The sequence below is a fragment of the Alligator mississippiensis genome, chromosome 3, assembly GCF_030867095.1.
Source record: "Alligator mississippiensis isolate rAllMis1 chromosome 3, rAllMis1, whole genome shotgun sequence".
Classification (NCBI taxonomy): Eukaryota; Metazoa; Chordata; order Crocodylia; family Alligatoridae; genus Alligator; species Alligator mississippiensis.
Genome location: NC_081826.1, coordinates 268,449,344 through 268,476,531, shown reverse-complemented (window position 1 = coordinate 268,476,531; position 27,188 = coordinate 268,449,344). Strand labels below are relative to the sequence as shown.

The following is a 27,188-nucleotide window of genomic DNA, read 5'->3' as shown; positions in this document are numbered from 1 at the left end:
CATACTGGTGAACAAGTTAAGAGGCTGTGACTTGGATGACTACACAGTCCGGTGGGTGGCGAATTGGCTGGAGAGTCGCACCCAGAGAGTCGTGGTGGATGGGTCGGTTTCGACCTGGAAGGGTGTGGGCAGTAGGGTCCCGCAGGGCTCGGTCCTTGGACCGATACTCTTTAATGTCTTCATCAGCGACTTGGACAAGGGAGTGAAATGTACTCTGTCCAAGTTTGCAGATGACACAAAACTATGGGGAGAAGTGGACATGCCGGAGGGCAGGGAACAGCTGCAAGCAGACCTGGGCAGGTTGGACAAGTGGGCAGAAAACAACAGAATGCAATTCAACAAGGAGAAATGCAAAGTGCTGCACCTAGGGAGGAAAAATGTCCAGCACACCTACAGCCTAGGGAATGACCTGCTGGGTGGCATAGAAGTGAAAAGGGATCTTGGAGTCCTAGTGGACTCCAAGATGAACATGAGTCAGCAGTGTGACGAAGCCATCAGAAAAGCCAATGGCACTTTATCGTGCATCAGCAGATGCATGACGAATAGATCCAAGGAGGTGATACTTCCCCTCTATTGGGTGCTGGTCAGACCGCAGTTGGAGTACTGCGTGCAATTCTGGGCGCCACCCTTCAAGAGGGATGCGGATAACCTGGAGAGGGTCCAGAGAAGGGCCACTTGTATGGTTAAGGGCCTGCAGACCAAGCCCTACGAGGAGACTAGAGAAACTGGACCTTTTCAGCCTCTGGAAGAGAAGGTTGAGAGGCGACCTTGAGGCTGCCTATAAGTTCATCATGGGGGCACAGAAGGGAATTGGTGAGTTTTTATTCACCAAGGCGCCCCCGGGGGTTACAAGAAATAATGGCCACAAGCTAGCAGAGAGCAAATTTAGATTGGACATTAGGAAGAACTTCTTCACAGTTCGAGTGGCCAAGGTCTGGAATGGGCTCCCAAGGGAGGTGGTGCTCTCCCCTACCCTGGGGGTCTTCAAGAGGAGGTTAGATAAGCATCTAGCTGGGGTCATCTAGACCCAGCACTCTTTCCTGCCTATGCAGGGGGTCGGACTCGATGATCTATTGAGGTCCCTTCTGACCCTAACATCTATGAATCTATGACTGTCAGTGTTCAAATGAAGGCCTGGATGCTCAGGAAGAAGGATGGAAACCTGAGGTAAGAAGAACCTTTTCTGAAGAATGGCTATAAATATATAGTTGAGCCACTAAGCAAAAAAGGGACCACAAAATTAACTACAACATCCTCATGGGAGAATCTTGCCAAAAACTGAAACCAAGCTTTATAGATGGAGATAAAATAGGAATGAAAAAGAAAGAAACTGGCTTTAAAAACTCTCAAGCCAAAAAGTAAGGAAATTAAGAAGATTAGAGTCTTCTTCATGGAGTCTACTTAAGCACATGCAGCACTGAAATCACAGATCTCATGCGTACCATTAAACAAAGAAAAGCAGGAAAACAAGAAAAAAATCTAGTGTTTTTAAATGGTAGGCTTCAAGGTGTACTCTTCAGAAACTGGAAATCCAACTCCAGTGATACACATCAAAAAGGAGCATAGAACAAGGTAGGAAAAATGTACAAGAAAAACTAAATTATCTATGCTGAAAATTGAAGAGCAAATACTGCTCAAAACATACACAACAAGAATGTCTTACTATTGCATATGAAGCAGCATGCTTAAAAGAGACTCGCTGGATTTGCTGGGCTACCAGGGAATGGAGGGAGGATAAAGACTTTGCAGGGAAACTAGAGGACTTATTTCCTTTAGCCTTTTTTACCCTCTCAATATGAGACAGACATTGAAGTAAAATGAAGTGTGTGTGTGTGTGTGTGTGTGTGTGTGTGTGTGTGTGTGTGTGTGTGTGTATACGCACACACACTTCATTTTATGTTATATATATATATATATATATATATATATATATATGGACATAACTAATCAAAGGGATTCATTGCCCTCAAATACTACTGAAGCTGGGAGCTTAGCAACAGTCAAAAAGAATTAGTTATTTATATGGACAATGAAAACATCCTTGATTACATTAGATAAGAGATAAACCCTTATGCCTCAGTCCTTAAGCCAATTTAAACAATATGGTTTAAAAATATGCTTCCTTCTCCTACAGTCAGATTATCCAGTGACCCATTATAGGACTTTCTGAGCTTCTTCTAAAAAGTCTTGAAAAACCATCCATTAGTCAAAAACTGACTATAGATCTACACAGACTTTGAGTCCAATCCGTATTTGCAAAAAAAGAACCTGTTTTGGCAACATGACAACTGCAAGAGGGCTTACCCTCTTCACCTAATTGTTATCACTAGATGAAAAAGCAAGGAAATACACGCACAAGACCCCAAAAAAGAGAAACATTGTTAAGGTACCTCCCAGAAGGTTAGCATGTCTGGAATAATCTTTTGGGGTCTGGACACTCCCCAGAGAGGTAGATCATTTGCTAATTTACTACATACCAGAAAGGATACCATTTGCTAATTTGCTACATACCAGAAAGGAGAAGCCATGCATCTCAAAAGAGGGAGCCAAAGATACCTTTGGCTGAGTAGATTTTGGAACAGTGAGCCATCTTATTCCTTCCCCCACAAAAACGTGGCAGACTTGCCTTCTGTAAGATATGTGGAACAGTTTCCTTGCCAATTCAGGCAAACTATCAAAATTAACTAGTAGTGGTTTTTCTAACAGGATCCACTGGGATCCCATCAAACATATCAGACATTGTATTATAGAAAAAGTTCTGCCTCGAGATGCTTACATCTAAGCTCTGCCCTATTGCTTCTGGGAAGCACCAGCTGAATGGTGAGAAACCAGTCCATAGAGCCACCGTGAAGCAGGATATTAAAGGCCACATGCCAGGCAATGCATCTGAAGCAAACAATATTGCAGGGATGCTTATATATGAGCATGGGGGGTGCTCCGATGCACTGTAATTACAGCATGTCAGAGAAGACTTGATTAACCAAATCTACTGGAATGTGGTAATTACTACGTTCCAGTCAGCCTCTGCATCTCATGTATCAGTGTCCCTGCACTTCAAAACAGCAGCAGGGGCGCCTTATCTAAAGCTTGTTGAACGAGCAAGCCGTCATTTTGAAGCATGGGGATGCTGATACACAAGACACTCTAGGAGCCGCTCTAATTAAAGCGCCCCCCCCCCTCCCTCCCTCCCCACGAAGCTCATGTATAGATGCATGTAGAGTCTAGAATTCCAGGGCAGATGACTTGGGACTCATTCTGTATGTAGGAAAGGCCCTCCCAAAGTTGAAGAAAATTGCCAGGGGGACAGTAATCAGATTTGTCAGATTCTTTAGTCAGATTTGAAATGAGACCCAAGATCTGTGTACAAGCTTAGCTCCTGGCATCCCAAAGAACACAGGACAGGGAAATCTAGAGGAACTGCCCCAGGGCACCAGGGAAGAACCTGTTGGCCCAGTAAGCAGGGGTCATGTTCCTTACCTCCTTGTAGGAGCACAGGAGGCAGAAGAGGAGCGGCAAAAGAATCAGACATGGCAGCAGCCACACTTTAGAAACGTGTGCTTGCTGCGCATAGGAGAGCATGCCACAGCTGCCAGTATAATTGGAAGCCTGGCACCTGCCAGGGAGAAGAGCTGGTACAGCGGGGAAACAACTGACAGCAGGCGTAGGGCTGTAGGGAGAATGTGAGCCCAGCATCTTGTGAGCATCCCCTGTACAGGAGGGGAAGAACACTGGAAGACCAAGCAATTGGAGCAGTGCCCAGCAGCGGGTGCCCAGGAATTTGAGCAGCTGACAGGGACCCACCGTGGCCAGGAGTGATGGAGAGAAAGACAAGTCTGGAGGTGCGGGAAGATCCTGCAGTATCTGAGCGGACTTCGCATGCAAGTTAAGGAACTTAAGGGTTTGAGTGCTTTCTGTTCTTTGTTGCTATTTCTTTATCAATTTTGTGGGATTACTGAACAACTGGGAAAGCCTTGCTCAGGCCAGACTGAAGTATTATTTCAACATTACTTGATGGGATAACAGATGCCCTGGCACCATCTGAGACTTATTAGAAAAACGTGTACAAGCCAGTAACAAGGCCTGAGCAGGGACAGCAGGAAGCCAAACCCTGAGGATCCAAGCCCGGCATTCCAGTGGCCCTGACTAATCATCAGATGTAAAAGGATTTGCCTTTTTCTTTTTGTTTCCATTTAATTGACTTTCTAGAATACCTGGTTGGCAGGTGGACGGGGTAAGAGGGAGGCACGAGCCCTGTGAAGGTGACCCATGGTCCCACATGTGTAGCCCCAGAAACATCAGGAGACTTCTGTGTAGTCAATGATATCAAGACATGGTGGATGAGAACAGAAGGGTGGCACACATGCATGGGTACATGTTGAGGCCAAGCTGTCATCACATAAGGCCAAGTACGTCGAGAGCTCTGGCTGTCATGCATGGAGGTATCAGATATATTTGCAACATCAGATACAATCTGAAAACCGGATGGTGCTTATGCATCTCTTGGTAGGAATAACTTTGGACTAACCCAGTCATCAAGACAAGATATTACTAAACTGAAGTAATCCCTTAGTTCTTCATCATATCCAGCAATAACTAACTAGCCAAAAAATCACACTGACCCAGGTAATAGGTTTGTTGCTAGAAAATGTGAATTATCTGGCAACCCAACAGCAAGTGTGTGAGCAATCCATTCAATCAATGGTCAGTTTTAACATGCAGCAATCCAGCTCTTCACATTTTTTCTGAGGTTCGATAGCTACAAATAATACATAAAAAGCTAGCCCTCTGCTCAATCCATAACTGCAACAGGTATTCACATCTGCAAACAATTTTTCATGCAAAGAGAGTTTAGCTTTTAGTGCCAAGGAACTTCCAGTACACATGGAAATTGCAGCATATCCATATGTAGAACTTAAAAAAAAAAGAAAGAAAAAAAAAAGGAAAATTTATTTTTAGAAATTAGGTAATTAAAGCCAGAAGGTCAATACACAGCTGTGAAGGAAACTGAATGTAGCAAGAACAAAACTATGGAAAGACTTTTTATTAAACATGATAAATCATGGTGGGGTTAAATGAGGCCATACTGCCAAGTAACTGAGTTTCTCAAATATGTGACCAATATATACTCAACAAACTGCTAAGTATCCTTCTGTAAACTACTGATTGACCATCAATATAACACCCCATAGGAACAAATTTCCATAGCCTGAAGAATGGACATAGGAAAATACCAAAAACCATATATGCACCAAAGTCACCCCCCCATTTTAAGCTGTGACTAGTTTAATAAAAATCTTCAAGAGAGGATTGCATCATTTCTAATCTGCTTTTTTGCTCTCTCCCTGCCCTGTCTCCTCTTCTTTGGCTTTTAATATAGATTTACTAGAATTCAACTGATGTAAACATAATTTATATGAAATATACAGTCATTTCTGCCCCCTCTACATGCATCTTTTAAGTTCCACAGCTTCAACTATCTTGTGGCTAATCCTCTTACCTCCTAGAGGTAAGCTGCTTTTTTTCCTAGCTGGTTTATAGAAAGACAACTGAGCATCTACAGCCTAGAATAAACAGTCTCTGGAAGTTGCATTTGTGCAAAAGGGATGGATTTCTTATTTTAGCTAGGTTCTTCACGGCGTAATTTACTGGGTTCTCAGGGAGGTATCAGATGGGGTAGATAAGAGGCATTCCTTTATTTTTTTTTGCAGATTTTCCCATAAAATCAAACATACTTAAAAACACTTTTAAGTGCTCTAGCCTGCTTAGCTAAGGATCTGGATTGCAAGCTAATAGAACTGGAGGGGTATTGTGCAGGTATTTTCATATCTACCTATGTAACAAAATTAAGTTCTTTCTGGAAACACTGACAAGGTAATTTAGCTGGAGTAGAAAAGAACTCAGCGAGCAAGTTTTTAAGGGCTTGGGCAGCCTACAGCTTAGTGGACAGAAAGTGCCAAGTGGGAACGCTAACATTAACACGTTTTCCTTCTTAGGAACGCTGAGGGATAGACCTGCGTTTTGGAGCAGTAGGCAGTAGTAAAATCCATGTTGGAGCAGCAGGCTGCTTCTCTGCCTTCTCAGCTGACAATTTACTGAAATTCTGGATACTGAAATTTTGGCCAGAAAGGTAAGAAATTTATGCTGCTGCTGAAGTATCAGTGCAGGGGTTGGCAACCTTCAACCCACAAGCTGGAACCAGATCAGGGAGTCACTGGAGCCAGTCCATGAAACCAGGGGGCTTCAGTGGTGTTTGGGGGCAGGGGAAGGAGCTTTGCTTACACTGCACTGTGGCTGGGTGGTAAGGAGCTTCATCTGCACCATGGCTGGGTGGCAGGCAGAAGTAGCAGCAGTAGTCCTAGTACCTGCATGCCTTGGACCTGAGCTGGGCCATTCCAGCTAAAAGGTTCCCAACTGCTAAGTTAGTGTTTAGACCACAGATAACGGCATCACCAGTTGCTCTCCACAAAAGGTAAGCTCCGTCAAAGGAGCTCACATGCTGCATAGTAGGTGTTCATTAGCAAGATGCCTAAACTAATCATGCACTCTCCTAAAGACAGTCCTTGTTGCAGGTGTTAGTCTCAGTTAAGTCAAACAGTCCAGGGTACATGAGACGTGCATGCTCTAGAAGGCCGCCTTGCCCCAGATTAGGAGCAGCTGAATTCCTACATTTCCTTTTAGCTTTTTCCAACTTCTCAGAAATTTTAAAACACCTTCTTCGTAAAACGGGGAAAAAAAAAAAAATGTAATGAGTGATACCTGTACCCAAGACAGTTAGGAGGCAAGAACATGAACTAGAGGTGCACTGATATCAACTCGGTACCAATATAAAGAAAATTAACTATATTGTAAATCGGCCTGATGTGGCCAGTACTTTGGCTGATAAATGTCTGTGTGCGCGCGCAGCTGCAGCACAGCAAGCAGGCAACAAGGAACAGAGTCTGGCAGTGTGCAGCTGGTAAATCTGCTGTGGTGAAAGGGGAGGGAGGAGGGAGTGGGGCTGGGGCTGGTACTGCCCAGCTGGGGCGGGAGCAGATGGAGCCGTGGCTCGTTCAGGTGACACAGGAAGGTGGGGCGGCGAGGGGGGTATGCCCCCAGATCTGTGTGGGGTGGGCTGGGGGGCTGCACTGCACTGTGCTTGGGGTGCGTGGTGACAGCGCTAGGAGGGTGCTATGGGGGGGCTAGAGTGAAATTTGGGATGGCTGCAGCACACCCCCCCGTACCCCCTCCTCCCAGTGCCACCGCCCACCCCGAGTGCAGCTCTGAAGCCTACCTAGCCTGCCCAATGCAGATCCAGGGGCACATGCCCCCTCCTTCCCCCCCATGCCCTCCTGGACGAGTGGCAGGAGCAGCAGTGGGAGCTGCCCCCCGCCCCAGACAAGCTGCAGCTCTGTCCCACGCCCACCCCAGCTGGGCCGCACCTACCCAACCTCCCAGCCCCACACTTCCTTCACCGCAGGGGCCTTGATCTGCCCCTCCCACACCCCTTCTTGCTCCCCCTTCCACCACAACAGACTTACCAGCTGCATGCAGCTGTATCAGAAATCGGATCGGTATTGGCCGATATGCCTCCTTAAAAAAAATCGGCTATTGGTATCAGGCCCCAAAATCTCTATCGGTGCACCCCTAACATGAACATTCACGTTGTCTGCTCTGTTCTAGACCAGTGATGCTCAACCTTTTCCCCTCACAGATTAGATAGGCAGTGCCTGGTCTGACCATGGGCTGGATGGTGGTTCTGATCCAGCACCTGGGGCCAGTGCACTGGCCATCATCCAGCCATGTGGAGAGGCGGGGAGTTGCTCAGCCCAAGCCTGGCCATGCAGGGGGGTAAGGGGCCTAAGCCCAGCCTTGCAGGGGAAAAGGGGGTGTGGCCTAGCATTGTGGCAAGGGGAAAGGGGCATGACCCAGCCTCAATCCAAGCCAGCCCTGTGGGGGGCAGGAGGCATGGCCTGGCTCACAGGGGAAAAAGGGAGCATGGCCCAACCTTGTGTGGGAGGGAGCAGGGAGAAGGTGACATGGCGTGGCGTGGCACGGCACGGCCTCAACCTGGCCCTGCAGGGTGAAGAGGGCATGGTCTGGCTCCCACCAGGTACACAGGGCTTGGGGTTTGGGAATTTGGCAGGGGACGGGTGGCCACCATTTGTCCACCGCCAAATTTCTGAATCCACGGAGAGCCTCATAGGAACCGATGGTTCTGCAGGCTTAATTTGGTGCACTGGCTGGAGGTTAAGCACCCCTGTCCTAGATCAAGCAAAACTGAGGAAGCCAAGAAGAGTTTGAGATGGCTCAAGAACTTTTTTTTTTTTAACCAGAAGAAATAAGGTAAAGAGTGACTTAAAGGCAGTAAATAGATAAAGACTAAGACTAAGATCTTCAACAGTGGCTGCCTAAATCCAGATTCAGGAACTTAAATACATGACTTGGTTTTTAAGAGTACTTAGCTTATAGAAGTCAGCTCCTCTTAGGTCTCAAAGCTGAGCTGCTAACTGCCTAGCACTTTTGAAAATCAAGCCATTTATTAGACACCTAATTTTAGAAAAACATTTTTGGGAAGCTTAGTGTATTTTAGTTCCCAACAGAATCCTGAAGCTTGAAAAAAATTCCTTGAGACAGATGTGCTACCACTGATGTCAGAGGGAAAACAGCCTTTTCTCTGTAGATCATTTTTTCTGATCAACATTAAATCACAATTTAAAATAAGAGTGCCAAATTCCCCCTGAACTGTGACAAATTCAACCAGTGCACCAAATATATAATGTTCCGGGTTTTATTTAAGCAAACTAAAAATGGGTCTGAGATGCAAAATCTCCCTCTAGAGCTGCACTTCCTCAAAGTTCAGGCAATGTTCAGATTCAGGGTGTGATTCAGCTCTAAAATAAGCATATAAAAAGCTATTTCTGTAAAAACAGTAACATACTTTTAAATATTACAGGTAACAATCAACCTAAAATGTGCTATTTACTCTATTTAACACAAAAGAAGGAATGAGTCTTTTGCTTATTAAATTAAGCAAATAAAAAGAATGTGCTCTTTTCTGAAAGCTTTGGTCTGCAGGCATGGGTGGGTGGGTGTATGCCCAATCCACATATGCGTATGTGCTGTGTGCATGTTCAACGATTTGTAGAGAACTCTTTATCAGTGATTTAGTCCTTTTGCTCTGTCAAGGAAAAGGATTAATACTTCAAAAGCAACTTTTTAAAAATTCATTTTCATGGCTATTTAAATAAATACAGAAAGGTCTGACACTGATCAAAGTCTTCTGGTTATCCCCAGAACGCTTTGGAGAATCTGAAGTTTATTCCAGCTACCCTACCAATTTGTTGTGATCCTGACTGGGCAGGTCAAGAGTATATATTTCACACCTGTTCAATACACACTCCCCACAAGTGTGGAGGTACTTCTATAAACTCCATGGAAAAGCCCATGGCAGCCTTCCCTTAATTTCTGACAAAATTATGAAGCCAGATAAGTAATGTATGTCAATAACTTGACAGTAGGTAGAGTCCTTACCTTGGGTAAACATTTCCAAAGAATTGTCCTAACAGCTGAACTCGTGCAAGATAGCCCAGCAATGGATACACAGTCATCATCTGGAACAGCAGGAACATTCTTGCAACAAATGACATGATGTCATTGCTCGGGAAATTGTCTAAAAAATTCTAACATAAAGAAAGTTTAAAGAAACAGTGCTGATAACAGCTGGGGGGTATGGAGAGAAGGGGTAATAAGTGTAAGAAGACTCTTCCAAGTCAATTAGGTGGTGAACTGAAATCATCTTCCTTCTCATACAACTGGTATGCAACAACATACAAACCTAAATATTGTGGTAGGAAAGGCTGGTGATCCCATCTCTAAATTGGCCTCACCAGGTAACATTTAATTTTCTATATGCCAGCGATTCCTGAGAACTCAGGAATATGGAAGTGGCATGTAATTTTATTTGGCAAGGACTTTCTGTCTTTACATGAATCCATTATGACTACTGATAACCTTTCAAAAAACTGTAATGGCTCTAGGTTTTATTTGATTCTCTCTCTCAACCTTAGAAATAATGATATTCTAGCAGATCTAAGTGACAAATAACACACACAAACACCTTTTGGTACCAGTGAAAGAGTAAATCATTCCTTCCTCCCTATGAAAGCTCACAAGACTTTCTGCTTGTTTTCTGGAATTGAAACTGTCATGAGAGAGACATTTTTGTAATTACATTATAGTCATTCCAACTGAATTCTATAGCAATAAGGAATCAATTAATTCTACAAATTGAGACAAGTGTTAAATGTAGTGAATTTTATATGGTTCAAATGCCACGGAAATATGAGAAGTCCTGTAACCGTGTAACTACTCACAATATAAAGCAGAGACAAAAAATGCTTGCCAGCTATTATTTAATCATGGCTTTTCCAGCCAATAAAATGCTTTCAGGAAAGTTATAGAAGAGCTTCATCATTAAAAACCACCTTCAGTCTTTATCTAACTTGTCAGCACATCCTTTCATGTGCTGTTTCACTGCTACACTCTCTACAAGACACTTAGCACTCAATGAATTCTCGCATTAAATACTTCATGAAAAGAGACAACCCCTATATTTAAAGTAGATTAAAAAAAAAGGGATTAAGGGTGCCAACTGGGTATGACAGTCTTCCTGCCAGGATTATTTATTTATATTGAACTAGTATGCAATCAAGACCCCTCACAGTGCTAAGCACTGCATATATAGATAGCAATGGCCCCTGCAGTCTAAGACACTGATCTGCACTTACTTAGCTTTAAGTGTCATTGATTAGCCCTATAAATTTACTAGAATTACCCATTGGTTAGATTAAGGTTTTTCAAGATAAAATCCTAAGGATGCTTGAATTGTTCAGGTTACAGTTCACCAGTTTTGAGATAAGTCAACCAGCCTAGTACAACCACCCACAAGAATGTCTAAAAATCCAGCCAACTCAAGTTTGATTTTGATGTTATTTTTGGTCCTCCCAGTCAAAACAGTTAATTTTGTTATTATTTGTTTTAATACCTGTCCTTAGAGAATTACTGGCAGGCAGGCAGGCATGAAAATGCTGCCATAATTTTTCAATAATTTATGGGAGGTGCCCATGAGGTGCTAGTCACTTTCAACAGATTGAAAAGACAGACAGTCATTGTTCTAAGAAGTCCACATCAAAGACAGTTGGAGAGAAGTTGGGGAAAAGAAATAACAAACAGTAGAGTTTTTCTACACATTAAATTAAGGGTCAGTGTTGAAAGTACAGTGCAGTAAGGTATCTTTCCTTACCTGCTCAATACACTCTTTGAACAATGGTGGAGAAGGAAATGTTGCAAAAATCAACACTCCAACATAGAGATATGTTAACCCTACGAGGAAATAAGCAATGGAAAGGTCTCTCACCTGCCAAAAACAAAAACAGAACGTTTTCTTTTTATTTTAGCATTAAAATATAAAGCAGATAGTCTAAATTTACACAGCCAGTTGGTTAACAGCATACTAAACACGCTATATCAGGCTGGTTTATTTGAAGAGTTACACAACATTCTACATATAAGCATTTTAGATTATGGCCAAGATTTTCAGAAGTGGGTGGTAACATTCGGCTCTTAAATCCATATTTAGGTGCCTAGAGTATAATTGGATTCAGAAACCTAACATTACCACCCACTTTTGAAAATCTTGGCCTAAATTTAGAACACGTAATACATTAAAAATGGATGATACCTCTACATTATTATTAAAGGTCACAGAACAATTAACAATAATGGGAAAATACTCAAAGCTTTGGAAATAGTTTTCTGACCTGCAAAACTCACACACAAACACACATTACATTAACTAAAAAGCAACTATGTTTTTAAAAGGTTAACTAGCCTATATCAATCAATTTTTGGAAGTGAATTATGAAGCCATTTGTTTCTGGTCATTAACTAGCTAGACTCTGTGTTAATAAAAGTCCAGTGGTGCCGTATGCAGATAATTACCATTTGCTAAACCAATGCTGCTAATGTTTCTAAACCAGCTACTGCTAGTAATCAGCTTCTTAAAGGATTACCAGTAACACTTCAATATATGACCTTATTTTCCTAGGATTTAGAGGGACATGATCATGATTAACAGACCTGAAAAATCTGTCCTAATTTTCCTCCTCATACCTGTTCACAAAGTTCATATATTAGGTATACATTTTCCCATAAGCATGTACTTCAAGTGGTCCTTGTCTTCTTTAGTATCTTATACTCCCGTATGAGAATTACTCAACAAGTCAACATGCACAATACTAAAGGAACCCTGACTACCTTTCTTAACCATGTATCCAAAACTAACTCTCTCTCCAATTAGTCATTAACGTCTAGTCTTCTAGCTCTTGTGGACTTCTGATGTAGCTATTTAAAATACAGCCAAAAGAAATTAGAAAAGGAAGAGGTTGCCTTACATTTAGCAAAAATCCCTTTACAACTTAAATTTTCAAATCCCAGTGTTTAAAGTGATAGTACATGATACATGTGCAGAGCCACACATTAAAATAAAGTTACCTATATTAGTACCCAGATACTTATTACAATGGTAATCATGGTAATTATAGAAACCAGATACACCACAACAATTTGCTTGCTCATATATATTTACAGCATGAAATTTTTTATGCCCCACTGTTTGAAATGTACTGACATTTAGTGCTAGACTGCTGCCTAATGGAAAGGCAAACAAGGAAGCAGGCGAACAAAAACTAAGGGTTGAACGGAACTTTGTCTGCAATGACTAAAGCAGTGGCTCCTAACCTTTTTTGCTGCAACCCTAAATCCAGGTTGTGACGCCCACCCCTGCCTCACTCATACCTGGGATTGCAGGGAGCAGCGGCAGTGAGAGCTGTGCAGACCGTGTGCCAGGAGACCCTGCAGATGGGAGGGGCAGAGTGAGGGGCGGACCCCCTTTGACCCTGATTTGGGTCACGCCCCGAGGTTGGGAGCCACTGAACTAAATAAAGGTTTGATCGAGTCACAGAAGAACTGAAGGAACTAGCAAGACAACAGAAGACATACTTCTTCATACTAGCAGTTACCTCTTAGCACAAATGTACCAGATACCTGGAGATACCTGAACCATTCAAAATGTCCAGGAAATAGAGCAGAAGACAACTTTAAATGCTAATTCCCCATAGAAGGGAATCAAACCAGGAGATTTACTGCCATTTCTCTAAAAATGGCATTCTGGGGTTCTATATTTGGTACGTTCCCACAATCTGTGCAGCAAGCATATGAAGGATTAAAAAAAAAAAAAAATAAAAAAATCTTGTTTTACTTAACAGACAATTTTTCTAGACACCTAAAAGTCTTTTGGCTTGTGCAAAATCCTATAATAAAACGCTTATAAAACAGAACTTAACTTTGTTGATGCATCAGCCAAATCCAAAGCTTATTTTCAGCAGATGAGACTGAATAGGCTGCTTGAGAAGATGAGAACATTTTGAGATAATTGCTTTTTGAAGTACAACCACATTTTAAAAAGGCTAGGGATTACTGCATTCCCAACCACGAAGTGAAGCCCTGCAGAAGACCAGTGACTCTGCCAGATTGTGGCAATAGTCGCTCCAATAGTCACCCATCCTCCTGGATATAATTTTACTATCAAGATATGCCAGGTGAGTGGGAGGACAAGATGGAGGTCTGTGGACTTCCAGCACAGCAGCGGGGCAGAAGTGCACACCTGCTTACACAGTCCCTGGCCCAAAGAGTTTAAAATCCAAAGAGATGATAGATAAAAGGAAGCAGTAGGCCAGGTAGTTGGGAGGGAAGGGAAGGAGAGATGGGATGGAAAGAAATATGAAAAAAAGGCATAAGAATGAAAATTCACAGCTGGTCAGTTGTAGACATAACTGTATGCCACCTTCTTTGCCCATATTCAGTTGCTATTTAGTGTATGCTTTAAAGAAGAGATGAGTATCAAGGATGGACAAGAAGAAAGACAAGACTGTGCCTTTAGAGATTTGGGTGACTGAGCATGGCATAGCAAAGGCAAAGTGTGGCACCAAATTGGAGAGGTTTTAAAGTATGAGAAGTTATAATGAATATAAAATTATTTGCATCAATTAGAAAGTATAAAAACTGATCATTTTAGGTTGATCACACTAAAGGAATGTAAGTGCGTCAGTGAACCCGATGCCTCACAGGCTGGCTTAGGATCTCCTTAGCCAGTCCTTTAAAAAGAAAAAATACAGCCTTAGCAGCAAAGAAACAAAAAGCCCAGCAAACAAAAGCCTTCAACCCTTCTCTGGCTGTAGGAGGGACCATTCAACTTTGGCCCAGCACAGTAGCGAGGCCCCTTCCTAATAGCAAACTTATTTGGGTTATAATTTGCCTCCTGCTTGTAACACAGCTTGCTGACTTCAGCTCCTTCCTCTGGAGTTGGAGTTTTGAGTCAGATGCTCTATGTTTTATGTCTGGTTTTGCCCATATTTTCTGTAAGAAGCTACACCAACCCCCCCCCCCCAAACAAACAAAAAAAACCCCAAACAAAAAAACAAAAAACGTATCAGGCAACTTTTCTGCCTTGGTTTCCTCACTGGTTAAACTGGCTCCCAACCTCAGGGTTAATACAAGGGTGGGCAATTATTTGGGCTGAAGGGCCACTTCACCAGCTTTGATGAGCTGCTCAGGGCCACACATGCACGTGCACATCCACAAGTTCCCCGCAGTCAGACTGAGGCTGGCTCCAGAGCAGCAGCAGGAGTGGGAGCATGAGCCTGCCTGGGGCTGTAGCATCTTAACTCTGCTCCTCCCCAGCTCCCCCACTCCTGTACTGCCTGGCTTGGCTGACACCAGCAGGCAGGAACAGGGCTCAGAGGCATGGGGGGGGGGGGGTGGGAAATGCCCCTGCCTTTTGGCCTCCCCACCACCCACTGTGTAGACCCTGGCTGGGGGGGGCCATGGCAGGAGGGCTCAGTTCCCCCCCTTGCCTCCCCCACTTCATGGTGCCAGGTGGATGGGGCTCTAGTCTATGCTGGCATGGTAGGGGACACTGAGCAGAAGCAGTCCTGCCCACTGGGCACCACAGGGTCAGACTCCATCTCCCAGACTGCTGCGCAATGGTGGGTGCATGGGCAAGCAGGGCCAATTCTGCCCAGCATCCCTCACTGCTCCAGCTACAAAGAAATCTATCATTAATAACATCTAACTGTATATACTACACTGCTTCCTCTTCATGATCCAGCTGGTTGGTCAAAATTCATGGTCCCGATTGTTGTTTTGGGTAAAAGGAAAAACTAAAGACAGGGCTAGGTTTCTTTGATACAATCCTATTTATTTACAAAGAACACACTAAGTCTTACTTTCAAAAACACAAATGTAATCAAATAGGAGACAGAACTGTGAGCAAAAAAAACAAGTCACTTCACCTGACTACTCATAACCTCTCCAGCTTTTTCCTCAAAGCCTAGTTCCCAGTGCTCATGCTGAATCACTTGCTTTTTGCTCTCTCTCCATAGTGTTTTCTTGCTGCTTTTCTCACATTCAAAACCCCTGAACTACAGCAGCAGCCAAAAATTCTCCATCCACGTGTTTTTGTTTTGAGTGAAGCCATGTGTTTGTATTCTGTGTGGGAACTATTACTGTTTCAGCTTTCTGGCTCTATAAAAAGGAACTTGATTATTTTCTTTAGATTTTTTTCCCCAGAGGCAGAGTGCTTGTTGTATGCACCGGTTTCAACAAGGTGTAACACAACCTGTAGCAGTACTTTCCATTTGTGCACTTCTGCAGCTCTTCAGAGAATTCTCATAAAAAGTTAATTGAAGGGGGAAATGAATTAAACAAGGAATCTTCCATGTGACCCCATGAAATCTAGTCTCAAACAGGGCAGAAGGGAATTGTACACCTCTGAAACTCTTTACAATGAGAAGCTGTAAGTTATCACCAAAAACAGGTGTCTCCACTAGCACACCTGCTAACAGAAGCATACTTTCAATTTGTTAAATATATAAATTTTTTAAATATATAAATTGAATTATATTACATAACATTAAGCCACACAGAAATGTTGAGGCTTAATTAATGTTTGCAAAGTGCTTCGGATTTATGGATAAGAGGGTGCCACAAAACTATAAAATATTTCACAAAATTATGAATGCAGCCTAATACTATTAAAAGATACTACTTGAGCTTGTATAAACAAGGAACTCTTTTGCCAACATAGATTTTAGGGGCATGATCTAGCCTAAATGGTCTGTGTGTCTACCATTACTTCCTTCCTGACGTATACAAAAGGAGAGATATGATCTCTCTGCTGTGTTGTTTTACCATTTCCTCAAAGATGTGGAATGGGCAGACCTCTGTGCTGTCTGAGATCCATCATGGCTGCTCTGGCTATACATTCTTTAAACTTAATCAAAAACACTTGGAAAAGTTAATACAATTTTATAATTGTGTAACCATACAATTAATATGCTGCAACTTCCTGCTTTCTCATACAGCAGAAGTAGCAAAAAGCAGGTTCCAGGTATTGCTACAGGGAGAGGATGTAAAATTGGTATGGAGGCATCTGGCCTCCTCCACACAGATAACAAGCATCCTCAGGATTCAGAGACCAAAATAACTGACTCTTGCAAATGGAAGGGAAATCCTTCTCTTTTTAATGAGAGAAGATTTTGAGAAAAAACTTAGCAACAAGAAATTCACCGAGTTTTCCTTCCTCACTTATTATTTAATGATTAATTTATGTTCATTAGTGCTTTTAACATGCTAGAGGGCTTTCAGAGAAGAAATCATGAACCCACGAATCCCCTAGGATATTATTTTTGGTCAGCCATCCTTGGCTCACAAAGCCTAAGAAATTAGTGCATGAATCACTAAATCATAGGTGGTCATAGTTCATATCATCCATACTGTGGCACAAAATTTGAGCCTCACTTCTCAATCATCAAAATCAGTGCTTTAAGCCACAACTGAATATTTTGTAATGTTAGTCTTGTTATATTTCAAACTAAGAACTCAGTGTGCCCAGATTAAAACCTTAAATCTAGGCACATCAGCAGCTCAGGTCATTGAGCACAGTGATAATTATACTTAAAGATGCTTGAGCTTTACCATCCCCAAAGCAGTCACTTTCAGAATGCTGCAATTCTGTCCCACTTTTGTCTCATTTTCTCTTTCCTAGTGGGGATGTGTCAGGGCTATTATCAGCCCGATGTCAAATGATATTAAGTTCCTAAGCAAGGATTACACCTGAATTATTTATAAACATAACCATTATGCACTGGCAGACAGCAAACATAATTGATTCACTGACTATTATTAGAGAATAAGAGATCTGTGTGTTCTGCACCTGTTGCAGCACCCAGATCAATTTCAAGAAAAGTATAGATAGGAATATATAAACTCTGGCATCTATAGCTACAAACCAACAATTTCTTACAAAGTCACTCACATTGTTTTCTTGGTTTTTGTTATTCTGAAGTAGGGTGATAACACAGTTATGGATGAAGAAGGCTAGTGTCAGAACTCCTGTAAACTGAGGAAACAGAATTCTAAATTCTAGGGGAGAAAAGGAAAATATCAGTGTTATTTGCAGCAGTGGAATGAACAACAGATACCAAAATGCAACAAACATTCAGAGTTAAAGTGTATTGCTTGATTACAAGACAACAGGAGTTTTCATATGGGACCAGGACAGTATCCAGTTTGTGACGGAGGCCTGGACCAAATGCTTAGGCAGCAAGTATAAAAACTGTGCAATAAAACAGCTAATCTAGAACTTGCCTTCACAATAAAAGGTTCTTCTTAACCTTTAGTAGTTGGATATTGTTTTGATACTCCCCATTTTGCACAATATTAAAAAAAAAAAAAAGCTTTTATTCTTCTAACAATATAATTCCATGGGCAACCTAAGGCCTTGACAAGTCAGCTATTTATAGAGATACTCTGGCTGCAAGCAAACAGATGTCAACTTTGTGCCACCATAATTTTTATTTATAGCAGCACAAAAGCTAAGTGAATTTTTGTGGCATCAACACAGGTACTAACAGTTTGTGCTGCCCTCTTGCACCTGATGTCTGTTCACTTAAGGGACAGTGTGGGTTGCTGCACTCTCTTGCTACCTTAAGTAGAAACTCCCTCGACCTCGGGCCCAATCCTGGGATAAAAAGGGCCTGGGTGTCCAGGTCTGACTTAGGTCAAGAGCCTGCAAGCAGGAAAACCCCTGCTTGCAGATACCCTGCAACCTCATATTAGGGAATGGGGCAATCCTCTAGCAGGGCAGAGGTGGGGGGGGGGGAGAGGAAGCACACTGGACACCAATGTGCCCATCATGCTGCTGCCCCTGGGTCAGGGGCCATGTGCAAGCAGCAGGGGAAGCTCCTAGGGGAGCTCCCCACAGGGAATCATTCACCCAGCATGCATCTGCAAATGCAGAAGACTTCTCCCCTCATTTGCACACCACAGTGGGGAATCATTCCTTCAACACAGGTCTGCAAGCACAGAGGCGGGGAGCTGCCCCAGGAGTTTCTCCCTCTGCTTGCATGTGAGCCTTAAGCCAAAGGCAGCAGCATAACAGGGATGCTGGCACCTGATGCACTTTTCTCACTGACAACCCAGGATCAGGGCATCATGTACAAGCAGATGGGGAAACCCTAAGAGAGCTCCCAACTCGCAATTAAATCTCACGCTGGGCGATTCCTCTATGCCCCAACATAAGGACATGTCTACAATGTCAGTTCTCCACTTGTACATGTGTACCACAAGTTGGGATGGTGAACCAGGGGCCCTTTTCTCCCAGGATTGGGTTCCTGAAGTCCTAGAAGAGGCAGGGAATCAACCCTGGGGGGATCACAGCCCCAGCAATGTCTGTTAGAAGTCCATGAAGCAGACCAGCTGTGCCATGACATATTGTGCACCAAAGAGGATGTCTGTTTCTAGCCCATGTCTGTAGCAGCTTCTTGCTGTCTAAGTCTTTCTCATTGGTCATTCTAGACAGCATTACTAAGTTCCCCTCCAAGGAAGAGAGGTGACAACTGTGGGTGTTCTAAGGGGAGACCCAAATGGATGCTTTATAATAAAGGACTCAGAGACTCCCCAAAATACTGTCCTTTTGTGGAGGTTATAAAGAACATTATATAACCAGCATCTTTACCCTCCTGGGCCCTGCACTGTTGCATTTAGTGTAATTTGCAGAAGTGCTATGTCAGAAGACAATATACTTTGGGGAACATGGATACTGTACCAGTAATGCTTATTCACTGATGCTGTATTGTTAGCCAAGATGGTACTTTAAGATATTACCTATGTACCTGCCAAGATATGGCAACTGCAAAATAACAGAATACTCCTCTCTCTCGAGGGTGTTGTTCTGGTTTCAATGTCATTTCTTAATGCTTTTTTATTGTTAATGTGCTACCAGTTAAATGTCTCACCTTATAATAAGGCTAGAACTAGTGAAAAGTAAGCTGCTTCTAGACTTGGAACTTCTCTTTACAGTCTGCGTCGCATTCTTCCCACAACAATGACACTAGATAAAGCTTATTATGTGTGCGTATATACTAGCCATGTGCTTTATGTCCATATCTCTGGATATTGATCTTCTTGCCAAAATAATCCACATTACTGTGCACTCAACAACTTATTGTGACCTACAGCAATATAGGCTACTGTAAATCAATCTGAATTGCTAAAACCACTTAAAACAGCACTGAACTTGAACCTCAAGCACAGTAAAAACCAGTCTGGTTTCAAGTTGATCCTAGGTATGTAAACCAGCTGTAGTTTGTATGCATTTTGTTCTCATCCACAGACTTTTCAGAAATGCTGGATATGAACTTTTTTGCTCTGTATGGGTAACCGGGAATACAATGAACAGTCTGGGACTGCTGGTACAATTCAAGTTCAAACCATATTTTCAAATGAAGGTCATCTAGGGTTTCTCAGAGAGGAAGCAGGACTGTATTTCAGCTAAGCATCCTGAAATATCTTTTTTTTAATCCTAGCCTCTGTGTCTAGGACTGGCAGTGGCCAGGATTAGCACTTTATAATTCTTAATTTCAGCAGCTAGCTGGAAACCAACTTTTGTGGCAAACCAACAAAATATAAGCTAGAATCCAGTTTTTCTGAAGACTCATTTTATCCCATTACTGTAACACTTTGGCAAGGGAAAAATCTGTAGAGTCCAAGTCCCAACTCCTGGATGTGTGCACAGCAGTTCTCCCCATCCAGATAAATCTTACATTAAGACCAGCTTCTCTGTCTAGCTATCTGACTTTGAGTGTTCTAAAGTACCATATTACCCATAATGCTGTCAGTTTGTGGAAACAATGTCTAAGTGGGTCTAACTTTAGTTAGGCCATTAAGCATTTCTATACAGGTCAGTCAAATGCTATCATTACACTGGAAGCAAATAAAGATAATTGGCTTGTCCCCAAAATACTTTCCCCCCTCCTCCTTCACTACATTCTTCCTTAGAGAAAATGTTAGATAGTATTGATATGAACCTATACAATCCAAAAATATTGAGATCAGCATCTCAGAAGGATTGAGGGGCTTACTGAAACCACTTTTGCACACTATTCACCCTAGAGGCTTATATTTGGGTTTTGTATATAGCTGTTCTCAGGAAGTTACTGGATCTAATACAGTGCTTCTGTACCTTTTTAGGCCCCAGGCATTTCTTGTTAAACTCAAAACATGCCTCAGAAAATACCGGCTCTTAGCTTTCACTCATTTTTAGTTCAGGAACACAACAGAATAACTCTTCTGTTGCAAAGAACTCCGAAAGACCACAACAAGTCAGAACGTTTTTGAAACTATGGATTATTTTTTTAAATCTCTGGATTTATCTTGAGAATTATGTATAAATTTTTGCATACCTAATAGTACTAATATTGTGCAACACCCTTGAAAGGATCTCACAGCATCATGCCTGAGAATCACTGATCTAATAGTTTGAGAGTTGCAGACAAAGGAAAAGTTAGTTTTCTGCCAAATAGGGCATGATAGAGAACTGCATATTTACTAGAACATAAGACAAAGTTTCCCCCAATCAATATGGGGTGAAAAAGCCCCTCATCTTACATTCACATACAAAGAAGCCTGATTAAATGCGTTGTCTATCATTAAATTGCTGCTGAAAGCAACACGTGCTCAGCGATGGAACTGACTATGAAGTTGATTAAATGCAGCCAACACTGAGCATAACTATAAAACACATGGCCCACATGGGACAAACATACTGATGGGAACCTGTGTGTGTGTGTGTGTGTGTGTGTGTGTGTGTGTGTGTGTAGGGGGGGCGGCTTAAAAACAAAATAAAACAAAAAGAAACAGTGAAGTGTTGCCTCCGCAGAAAACTAGAACCATGCCTGGGGGTACTACAATACCAGGCTGGCACCAGGAGGGCCAAGGCCAGCCCTGACACCTTCCCTATGGTACCAGAAATGCTATATTTGAGTTTAGCCAAAAGGATAAGACACTGATGGGAACTGACCACAAGAACAGGTTAGTACGATAAATTTTGTAGGAGTATCCATTGTGCTCAGTCCTCTCAATGCTGACTCTTTTTCCAAGTCATGGTGAGTCACAACAAGTAATATATTTCAGCTTCCTCTTCACCCTCACAGCTGGGCTATGTCTTTGTTTCCCATTTCTAAGAAGTCCCATTTCTTCACCAGCTTTAAATGTCTGGCAAGCATCACTGAACAGGGCCCCAAAGACCTTACCCAGAATCCCTCTGTCATCCCGCCCCCCCCTTTCTCTCAGCCTGTTGCATATGATTAGTGTGACCCCACCCTCTGTGAGGTGAAGCTGTACCAGGTTGCCCTGTTCCTCATCTACATATAAATTTTTGGAGGATCCCAGGACTTGTAACAAGAACACCTGGTTCTAGTCATGAATGGAGGGCTAATTACCACATGGATCCTTTGTAGGGAATATCTGAAGTACATGCACATACTGACCAGTGCTGAGCTGTGGGGTCACCTGGGCTTGAAATGCTGTCTTCCCTGCTGGGGCCCAGTCCAGTGACCTATATGGCAAATCATGAGCCTTTTGGCTTTGGACTAATATCATGCATAGCAGAAGTGCTGCTTAAAAGTGTGTTTATGAATTACCTGTGCTAAAACTTGCAGGAGTTTAAAAGAGGTAAACATGGTCAATTCTGGATGAACCAAGTCTATGAGAACCTATAATAATTTTCCTGTATGTAAATTCCTACAGGCAGCATTCCTTCTAAGCTGTGCAATGTACATGGCCATGCACGCCACACAGCTTAGAGGGAATACTGCCTACAGGTATATTTATTTCTAGGTCAGTGTTTCCAAATTTGCTTCTCAGTTCCTTACTGGCTGTGCCTGCTCTCTTTAAGCACATGGAAGGGGACAAGGGGGAAGAAGGTGGGGGAGAGGGACAGAGGGCAGGGGGGCTACTTGACCCCCCTGATTTAAATTTTCCCTGCTGTAGCAGTAGAAAGAGGACAAATTCAAGGTAAACCTCCAATAATTAGATTCTATATGTGGAAAATAGTAATTATATACATTTTTCATATATAAAATCTAATTACTGGGGGGTCATCTTATATTCAAGTAAATATAGTATTTTATCCAGATTCTGCTTGCTGTCTGGCATTAGACATTGCAATAGAGTTCTATTTATTTGAATGATAAAACCACCAACAACCTTCATTTATAGAAAGATGAAGGAACAAGCTAGAAGCTAGCTAAGCTAGTAAGCTTGTTTTCAGCATTATTCCTAGCCAGGAATATATAATACATACTAGTTAGCCGGTCTGCTGTGGTCTTCTATACAAGACCAGTTTGAGTTTAACAATAGTATTGAATCTACCCAAATAACCGTTTCAGTTAAGCCATTTTAAATCCCCATGTGGACATTATGTCAATTGAGTGGCATCAATAAAATTTAGTTACATAAGCTGGCAAAAAGGAAAATTGATGAGAATTTAAAAATGTAGAGCTAAATCATGGACTAAGGACCCTAACAGAGTGGGGAGCAGGGATGAGGTGCACTCAGTAGCTGGGGATGAGTACTAGTTTAAGAACCTGGAATATAAGACAGGCATGGAAGTACCTATTGGCAGAGCTGTCCCTAGGGGTGTGTGGGGCCTGGGGAGGAAGGGGGGGGGGGGGGAGGTTGACAAGCAGCTGGAGCTGGCAGCACTTGGTGGCAGCAGAGCCAGCAGTGCTTGGCAGCAGCAGTGCGTGGCGGCCACAGAGGGGCCTGTACAGCACTGTCTGTGGGGCCCCACAAAGTGTGGGGCCTAGGGCAGTTGCCCTGATTCGCGCCCCCCAGGGTCGGCCCTGCCTATTGGACTGCTACAAATAAGCCTCTCTCTAATAACTAATTGTTAGTTTTTTTGTAATCTCCAAGCACTAAAAAGAGTACAGCTAGCACTTTATACCATAATGCAGGAATGGTGCCCTGGCTAGCTCCTCAGCACGTGGTATAGCTGGAGGTACCACTCAACGGCCTTCCTCCCCTGGGTTTGTAGGACTTAATGCACTGTTATTTCCATATCCTGTGTCCAAGCTCAGGCAAAGGGAAGAAAGATTTTCTGTACCTTTGCTACTCTACCTACAGAGGACTTGAGCAGAGTCCAGAGCAGGGTTGGGCAAAATATGGTCTATTGGCCAGATCCATTCCACCACATGATTCTATCCAGCCTGCTGCTGCTCCTCTAAAGGAGCACTGTACCTGGCCCATGGCTGCCTTGGCTTTTAGCACCTATGGCTCTTCTTGTTTACCCTAGCTATAGCTGACTGCAGCAGCCACCACTCAGCCCAGCCTGCTCCCCCACCCCCCTCTGTATACTCCAAGGCAGGGGCGGGCTAAGCTCCTGGTCAGGCTTCTGCCCAGCAAGGCTAACTGTGCACTGCTTTGACGCTGCAGCCCTTCGCAGGCCATAGAGCCTGGCTCCCAGAAAGCCAAAGTTCTCCCTGCTGGTGGGGGAAGGGGTGTGCAAGGGAAAAGGCCCAGGAGCCACAGGTTATCTAGGCTCTGCCAGTCCAGGGCCTGGTCGGGGTGTGGACACTGTGTTGTTCCCATGTGCCGCTTTGGACTGTGCCACATGAATGCAGCTGTGGCTCCTGCCTGACCCCAGCACCAAGTCTGCCCAACCCCAGCACGGCTCCTACTTGACCCTGAGTCCCCAGCATGTAGCCAGTTCAGGCAAAAGCCATGCCAGCTGCACCCATGTGCACCCAGCTCCCACCCTGAAGCAGTGCACGGGAACACAGTGCAGCACTGGCCCAGCCTGACCACATGCCGGGAACTTAGAGCGGGGGTGGAAGTGCAGGGAGAAGCTGGGAACACTTCATGGCACCAGTCTGATCAGTCCAGGACAACCCATGGCTCTCGGTCCCCTTCGCCCTGCACCCACCCTGCCACCCCAAGTGCCAGACACGTGGCTAGACCAGTGCCATGCTATATTCCCACATGCTGCCTTGTGCCACGTGGCTGCAGCAGGCACAGTTCCTGCCTAAGCAGGCCACATGCCAGGGACTTGGGGCCAGAGAGAGGGTGCAGGGAGAAGGGGGCCAGGAGCCACATGTTGTCTGGGTCTGGCTGGGCCAGTCCCACACTGTGTTCTGACCATCTTCCGGCACCCCCTCCCCTGGCCCAAGTCCCCGGCATGTGGCTGGGTCAGGCAGGAGCTGTGCTAGCTGCACCCACATGGCCTGAGGTGGTGGCAGGATCACAGTGTGCACTGGCCCAATCTGGCCATGTGTCAGGGACTTGGGCCAGGGGAAGGGGTGCAGGGAAGTGGGGAACAAAGGTTAGGTTTCCCTCTGGGCCAAATTGCCCAAACCTGGTCCAGAGTCTCTGGAGGCATAAGTACAGTGATCCTCAATCTTTCTGGCCCTTGACCCCTTCTGAGCTAACTTCCAGCTAGCTTGTGATCATGCATGACCACATATTTGTAGGGCTTGCAAACCTACCTGTAGGAACCACAGACCCAATTAGGGTCATGAGCCCTAGTTTGGAACTGCTGCATGAACAGTCCATATCTGCTTGCCAACTATACCTCACAGGGGAATTGTTAGGATAATAAACAAAGGTTTATAAAGTGCTTTAATGAGTAAAAGCACAAGATATAGGTTCAAAATTAAATTGCTACTTTTTTTAAAAAAAACTCTTTTACCTGGTACAAAGAATTTGTTAGATGTGAACCAGCTGAATTCTATATGGAATCCCAGATGTGCAGCTTTCATAGTCACAAGAAAAATTAAGTAGACAACTGAAACTGTACCTATACAAGACAGAAGAAACAAGACAGACAATTGTCATTAGGCTATGTTGCAATAGAAGCGATTTGTGTCTCATTTTATATCAAGTCTACCCAATGAATTGTCACCAGCCCAGAGAAACACGGTTGCTGTTCATTCTAAAACCTGCAAGGCAGACCCAGTTTTTAAACAGCAGTTCTGTTTACAAAGCTCAGAAAGTGGTACTACAGCACCATCTATTCATTTAAACTACAAGTGAGTTTAGTGGCCTGGAAGGGGCCTAATTAATGACGAAACTGAAGCCACCTATACAAGTGCAGCAAGGCTACTCTGATGCGCTGGAATTACAAAGTGTTGGAGCAGACTCAATTAATCAAGTCTGCTGGAGCATGGTAATTACCACATTCCAGCAGGGTCCAGCGTCACTTGTCTGAAAAATGGCAGCAGGGGCACTTTAACTAAAACTCATTGAATGAGCTTTAGATCAAGTGTCCTGGCCACCATTTTTCAGAGCAGGGATGCTGATACACATGATGCTCCGGGCACTTGAATTAGAGCAGCTTTCGGAGCCCCCCCACAGCTGATTGCCAAACCAGAGGGGTGCAGGGGATGGGGGGCCAGCACACTTCTGGGTTCACTGCCAAGCACGCGGAGGGTCTCCCCACGCTCCTGTGGGACTCTCCATGTGCCCCAGCATCACAGGATTCATGAGCCATGCCTACCACCTCAAGGTATGTAGAAATAACTTTTAAAGCTGTGTCGATATCCAAATTGCTGATTGTCCGAATCAGCATTGAATCTTCAGATTTGGCTGAATTGAATCAGGGACAGTGATCTGAATCAACGAATCAAATCACTGTCCCCGATTTGGGCCGAATCCGAATCAAATGGGAACCGCTTCACACAACCCTAGAGTCCACTTTTGGTTACTAGTGACTTAAGTTTCACCTGAGCTAACAAGCTACACACAACAGGATCCATATTCCATTATCCTGATCTAAGGACTTTTGCAATACACATAATTATGCATATGCAAAACTGACTGTGTACCAAAGCCTTAATCTCACTAAGTTACAGGGGTGTAGGTTGTAGCCGTGTTGGTCTAAGGACATAGGCAGACAAGGTTCTTTGGGTGAATCTGATATCTTTTGTTTTCCAACTATTTAAGTTGGTCTAATAATTATTAAGCAAGCTTCCGGGTTCAAAAACCCTTCGTCAGGCTAAGGAAGTTTCAGCAGTTGGTGTGTGCTCTTCCTGGATCCAGAGCACACACCAACTGCTGAAACTTCCTTAGCCTGATGAAGGGTTTTTGAACCCGAAAGCTTGCTTAATAATTGTTTTCCAACTATTTAAGTTGGTCTAATAAAAGATATCAGATTCACCCAAAGAACCTTGTCTGCCTTAATCTCACTAAGGCTGGAACAGAGAGAGTGCAAAAGTCTGCCCTCAACAGCACAGAGAAAAAAAAAAGCTGATCAAAAAGGGCAAAAATAATCAGTTGCAGACTGAAAGAAACTGCATATTGATATTAATGATACAATATAGCGACCAATTCAACAGTACAGAGATTAATATCCAAGAAATAGATATGAAAAAATGAAGGATTGATGTTTAGGTGGTTTAGAAAATAAGGGTCAGGGAAGACATGATCTCAGTCTAGAAATATCTCAGAGCTAACATTAATTATTAATTAATACTTAAAGGAATTATTTGTCCTCTAACTATCAAGAACAATAGTCTGAGATTAAGGAATGAAATGGAAAGGGCTCTGAACTTTAAGATCAATTTAATAGCTGTTAAATTGTTAAATTACTAAATAATTAATAATTTAATTTAACTTCATTTTCCTAATGTTCTAAGGTTTCCATAAGTGTATAGGCAGAGGAATAGCTTCAGCTTGCTCACTTTATGCAATCAAAACTTTGAAGCCACTTTACCAATTTTCCTCAATCTTGCTTTGTTTTATAGGTTCTCTCTAGG

The 27,188-nt window shown here is 43.3% G+C and overlaps 1 protein-coding gene across 7 annotated transcripts in view; it reads right to left on the bottom strand.

Annotated features, from left to right (window-relative positions):
- The window catches only part of SLC38A9 (solute carrier family 38 member 9), a 74,743-nt gene that overhangs the window by 10,584 nt on the left and 36,971 nt on the right, over positions 1–27,188 (bottom strand). For 4 of the 7 annotated variants that reach the window (XM_019496080.2, XM_014594046.3, XM_019496083.1 and 1 more), the window contains 4 exons: positions 25,124–25,231; positions 17,414–17,520; positions 11,282–11,395; positions 9,511–9,659 (listed from right to left, as the gene is read on the bottom strand). In XM_019496080.2, coding sequence (XP_019351625.1) covers positions 9,511–9,659; positions 11,282–11,395; positions 17,414–17,520; positions 25,124–25,231 — 478 coding nt within the window. The remainder of the gene's footprint in view (positions 1–9,510; positions 9,660–11,281; positions 11,396–17,413; positions 17,521–25,123; positions 25,232–27,188) is intronic. The other 3 variants (XM_019496082.2, XM_019496079.2, XM_019496081.2) reach the window with 2 other exon arrangements.